This window comes from Bactrocera neohumeralis, chromosome 5, assembly GCF_024586455.1.
Source record: "Bactrocera neohumeralis isolate Rockhampton chromosome 5, APGP_CSIRO_Bneo_wtdbg2-racon-allhic-juicebox.fasta_v2, whole genome shotgun sequence".
In the NCBI taxonomy this organism is placed as follows: domain Eukaryota; kingdom Metazoa; phylum Arthropoda; class Insecta; order Diptera; family Tephritidae; genus Bactrocera; species Bactrocera neohumeralis.
In genome coordinates, this window is record NC_065922.1 from 61,747,920 (window position 1) to 61,753,322 (window position 5,403).

General features: G+C 36.8%; 1 protein-coding gene across 6 annotated transcripts; it reads right to left on the reverse strand.

Annotated features, from left to right (window-relative positions):
• Window positions 1–326: 326 nt before the first annotated feature.
• Window positions 327–4,444, reverse strand: LOC126759433 (kelch-like protein 5). Of its 6 annotated transcripts, none has more exons than XM_050474229.1 (9): window positions 4,373–4,444; window positions 4,120–4,275; window positions 3,893–4,036; window positions 3,119–3,301; window positions 2,681–3,053; window positions 1,228–1,541; window positions 962–1,172; window positions 791–898; window positions 327–736 (listed from the first exon to the last, which is right to left on the reverse strand). In XM_050474229.1, exons 4-9 carry the CDS (start codon window positions 3,256–3,258, stop codon window positions 476–478), a joined length of 1,407 nt encoding a protein of 468 aa, XP_050330186.1. In that variant the 5' UTR covers window positions 3,259–3,301; window positions 3,893–4,036; window positions 4,120–4,275; window positions 4,373–4,444; the 3' UTR covers window positions 327–475. The 6 variants fall into 6 exon arrangements, with proteins under 6 accessions (XP_050330186.1, XP_050330187.1, XP_050330188.1 ...); XM_050474230.1 differs by having other exon boundaries at window positions 3,687–4,036; XM_050474231.1 differs by having other exon boundaries at window positions 3,687–4,036; window positions 4,369–4,402.
• Window positions 4,445–5,403: the final 959 nt, after the last annotated feature.

The following is a 5,403-nucleotide window of genomic DNA, read 5'->3' on the forward strand; positions in this document are numbered from 1 at the left end:
GTTCTGTTTGTATGACAACTTTAAGCTACAGTGATACAATATTGGCGGACAAATGAGCGGCTTCTTGGGGAGAAAAGAACGTGTGGAAAATTTCAAATCCCCTAAAATGAGGGACAATATCGCATCTATGTATGTATACAAACAGACGAACCTAGCTAAATCGACTCAGCTTGTCATTTTGATCAATTAAAAATTAAAAATAATTTTTTAGGGTCTCTGACGTTTCCTTTTGGCTGTTACAAACATCATGGCAAACTTAATATACCATGTTCAGGGTATAAAAACTTCGTTGTACAATAATTCGCAATAAAGAAGTTGGACTGTAAATTCACGTTTTATTGTCTAAAGTTTATTCATTTCAACACAATACAGCTTATGGCTGAAAAGATTTGTCGACAGACATTCTGCAAACAAGTTCCTTCAGCTTAATAAGTACCATATATAAGTACAAATATGTATATGCTTAAAAAGGTGTTTACTTCAGCCCAAAAGGTTTTATAACCTGTGGTGATTTAGTTTTATTACCGATTGTAAGAAGCTCTTTTGTTGGAACTATGAAACAACTGTAATTACCGCTGCTCGGCAAAGGCCGTACTTGCATCCAAGTATTTCGCGTCGGTTTGTACACTTCGACGATACCTTTAAACTCAGTTGTTGGTGATCCGCCGACGGCCATCAAACGGTCACTTAGTGTTACGCCACAGATGCCACTCCGTGCTATATTGACTGGTGGTGCCTAAAAGATACATATTTACACTTACTTCTCTTTTTTTTTAATTTTTTAATACACCTGTGACCACGTATCAGTTTTCATATCGTAAAACTCTACGTCGCTCCTGTAGGGGGGCTGCGTGTTTCCTGAACTTACTACATACAATAGATCTTTAAAAACGGATGCCTGTCATAAAAGTACTCGTATCATTATTTTGGACCACAGTTGCATATTTCATGATACTTTTACCCCGCAATTAAAACGTCCCTGAAGCATGTCTGCGCACTTACGCCACTTGCCTGTTTTGATGTTATAGCATTCAACGGACTTTAATTCTTCACGATCGATTCCAACACCTCCAAGTATATAAATTTGATGGTCAATAGCCACAGCCGTACTTTCAGCTCGGGAGACACACATAGAAGGTAGTGAAGTCCATTGGCCGGTGGAAGGATCAAATCTATTGCAACATATATTTTATATAGAATTCAAATTAAATATCGGAAAGCACTAACTTCTCTGCAGTCATGGTTGCAATGAACTGTTGGCTCATATATCCACCTATTGCGTAAATGATGCCGTCTACGATGACAGCACACAACCCAACTCGTGCAACCTTCATGGGGGGCAATTTTTTCCACATTTGAGTCTCTAAATTGCAGGAGTGCACACAAGTCATCGGTAGATTTTGTGGGCTAATGCCACCTAGAGTTATTAGGCTTTTATTTGAGTACACCAAAACTGCTCGTTGTGTGGGGAATTTTAACACACCACACTGTATCCATATCTTCTCCATCTCGTCGCATCGGTAAATACAACTCTCAGTATCCTGTGAAATAAAATGTCAAGTTGAGTAAAACTCTATCTCACGGCGGAAGCTAATATTAAAAGTACGAGAACTTATTCAAAAGTATCCGTCCGATGTCCCTATGTAAAAGAATGTCCAAACTTATTTAAATAAGATAGAGATGAGTTAGTTCAGAACTAGGTTTCCCTTTCAAAATGCATAATTGTAAATATATTCAAAAACATTTCACATCCAATGGAATGGTTGCATAGTCTGGTACCAATAATCTGTGAGATATGTACGTAGTAGTTTGTGAACGTCTTTTTATTTAGGAGCTTACCTGTCATCTTTAGAATCAGACTTTTGCTACTGGAGTTTAATTTATTCAGGATCAATCGTTAATTAAATTCAATGTCAGTTATTTTAATGGGTTGTCAAAAAAGTCTTGCGGTATTTTTATAGAATTTTTTTTTATTGAAATTGAAATGAATTTTTGATGACTCATGCCCAGCTCTTGCCCGATGCTACGGCTGCTACTATGCCGGTCTCTTTCGACCAATTCAGCGATTTTATCGCAATTTTCGACGACAGGCCTTCCGGAGCGTGGCGCATCTTCGACCACCTCTACACCAGAACGAAAACGTTGAAACCATCGTTGTGCGGTGGAAATGAAAACTGTATCGGGTCCATAAACTGCACAAATTTTATTGGCGGCTTGAGATGCATTTTTGCCTTTATCGTAGTAGTACTGTAAAATATGCCGTATTTTCTCTTTATTTTGCTCCATGTTTGCGACGCTATAACTCACGAACGACTTAAAAGAAACGACAATCAATCAAACACGTGTTAGCGCGTGAAATGAGCTTTCCAAAAAGGTATAGCATGACCCGATGCGACGAATAAAACTAGAACTACGCGCTTTCAGCGCCAACTAGCGAAAATACCGCAAGACTTTTTTGACCAATATAATAGTATTCTGATTTCGAAACTTGTTGCTGTGATGAGGTTCATGCAACTAGAATACTAAACAAGCTATCGATGTGCTCAGTAAGCGTCGTGTGCAATGTGTGTGATTATTCTTTCTAAGATTAAATCGGGAGCTATTTCGAAAGTCCCTCAACAATTTTGCCTGTCCGAGCATATGTCAATGTTTCAAAGTTTTCAATTCTGAAAAAGTTTACCTGCTTTCCGATGCTTTGTCGCACTGCCAATATAGATTTATTTGTGTTAGTATTATTTGATGTTGGGTTGTTTGAAGGTAATTGCAAAGCTGGAATGCGTGGTGGACGTGATCTTTCTGTCGATCCTTTTAAGTAAGCAGTGCAAAGGGCAGCCGCGCCGTCAAGCTTCAAAATCGTGGCTCCATTTAAAAGTCTACTGACGTTAGGCATTTTAGGCTCGAGCCTACCCGTGTAACAGTAAACTATAAGTAACTCAAATTCATCCGGTGCAATATTTTCAATGTAAATAACTGGAGCCGAACCCTGCTTGGTTTGAAAAAGTTCGTCGAAATAAACACTGGCAGCGGCCAAGATAATTCGATGAGCTGTAATACTAAACAAAAGTGTTAAGCCAATACTCTAATAAATGGATGACCGTTGAATCGTAATTAAACTAACCGCTTAGGATAACTCCGCCACAAAAACGTAACATCAATATGTTTTTCTTTATCATAGAATTCATGACAATTTTCCCACACTATATCGCTGAAACGTTTGTCATGACGCACAACGTCCTTTTTAGGTATAGCACTGGCCATTTGATACTATCAGATGTATACGAACTGGATTCTTATTATTATTCTATTAAAATAAAATTAGTTTTTATATATATTTTTTGTTGACTGAAGTTAGCGCCCTACAGATTAGGTTTGCCTAAACACAGCGAGGAAACATTCCGTACCTAACCATCTAGGAAGGAGCTAACGTAATACTTCTAAATGCATCTCTGCTTATGATGTGCCAAATTTAACTATATCTTTTAATCCTTTATATAATAAAATGAATATGAAGACTTGTCTAATATAATGATTCTCGCTCTTCTGGTTGACTATAATACTAAAAATTTAGGAATTAGTCCAAATGAATGTCCGTCTTGTCTGACCGTCCGTTTGTTTGTATGCGTGCGAACTAGTCCCTCAGCTTATGCAATATCAATCTCTAACTTTGCACATGTCCTTTAACAAACCGATCCAAATTAAGTTGAATGAAAACATTTATATTTGTGAAGGGTATTCCAGTTTCGATGCAACCGATGTTAACGTTTTTTCTTGTTTTAAACGAATTTTGTGTTTCAACAGACTTCCGAATGTTGTCATCCTATTTACTGCATTTAACTTATGTACGTAATATAGTACATAGGTATTATGGGTTGAAAGGAATTACTAAACGTACTGCTGTCGTGATAAGTTGGATACATTCCAGCCTGCGGTTTTTTGAGTAGTTTATGAAATATTATTTTTTTCGTGCATGTCTCAATTGTTCGCCATTTGTGCTGTGCTGAGTTGATAAGCCAGGTTTCATTTGTTGTTAGAGTCACTGCATACTCAAATTATAAATATTAAATGTATTTATGGTCGCTTTATAAGAGATTAGCTTTGTATTTCATTCTCTGCACTTACACACTTACACATGCACAAATATACTTATATATGTACGTGGTATATAATATATATGTATATATAATTATGTAGAGATATGGACTACATTTACTTTTATGCCTTCCTCTACAGGAAATCGCTGATCACGAATAATGTACCGCTACAAATCACGAATACCTGTTTAATGGAGGAAAATAAATTATTGAATAATTGTATTGTGTGGTGTAGACGTAGTTGCGATTCAAATAATTTGCAATGAAATATATTTACACACATGCAACAGCGTGAATTAAAGCAACCGTTCAGTTTACACCGCGAACCTCTACTACTGGAGATGTGATTCGATGCATATACAGCTGAGACGTGCTTGCTCAAAAGTTATCGAGTCAGCACTCGCGTTCTTATGAAATTTATTCATTAGGGGCGTACAAAAGCAACGTTCGTAAAAAGTAAAAGTTATATCTAAAGTATGTTGGTTGAATATTGTTTTGGATTGTTCAATAAAATCGTTAAGAGCACATATTAGGGGCTGCCAGCAGTTTGAAAATGAGATTTATAAAAGTTGGCTTACATTTCAAAATGTTTCAAATATTTAATACAATAATGTTGTAAATGAGATGTAATATTAGAGAAAAACTTTGAACCAAAAATATTGCTGAAACATTTTTGCCGACCAATTTTTGCCATTTTTCCGCTAGAGACATTATTGCATCAGTGTAAAACTTTCATCAAGCGAGCGAACCATTGTTGTGCTACACGAATGATACAGCATCGTCTCCGTAAACTTCGCAAATTTCACTGGTGATTTGTGATCAAATTGAAAGGTGAATTTTTAATTTATACTTTGCGTGTTTTTCGGATCGGTAAATATTTTTTTTTTGTAAGTTTGTAGTACTGTTAGTGACATCTATGCTAAGTCGAACCAACACCGGGGTGTACCAAATTTTTTTCGCGTAGAACTCCGTTTTGAGAGGCTCTAAAAGTGAACTCTTTGATTTTTACTACAAGTATGTCTGAATTTATTGAACAAAGAAGTGCGATAATGTACCATCTCATACTGCACTGGTTACTCGTGATCATTTCGCTACATTTTCAACTAATATCGTGCCGCAACCAACGCATTCGCCAGATTTACCTTCGTGTAACTTCTGGCTATTTAGCATATTCACATGACCACTCCGAGGACACCGTTTTGACTCAATTGAGGATATAAAAACTAGATCGAAGAAGGCTCTGAGGATTTTTCCAAGTGCTGTGATGACAGGAAAATTCGTTGGCATATGTAAGTGTATTGCAGCGGGAGGA

Excerpts from the sequence above, each read along its gene's own strand:
- LOC126759433 (XM_050474227.1), bottom strand. The coding sequence starts at position 3,258 with ATGGCCAGTGCTATACCTAAAAAGGACGTTGTGCGTCATGACAAACGT. Across the intron at positions 1,542-2,680 it reads GACAAAGCATCGGAAAGCAG|GATACTGAGAGTTGTATTTA; the intron begins GTAAACTTTTTC and ends TTTATTTCACAG. Across the intron at positions 737-790 it reads AAACTGATACGTGGTCACAG|GCACCACCAGTCAATATAGC; the intron begins GTGTATTAAAAA and ends TGTATCTTTTAG.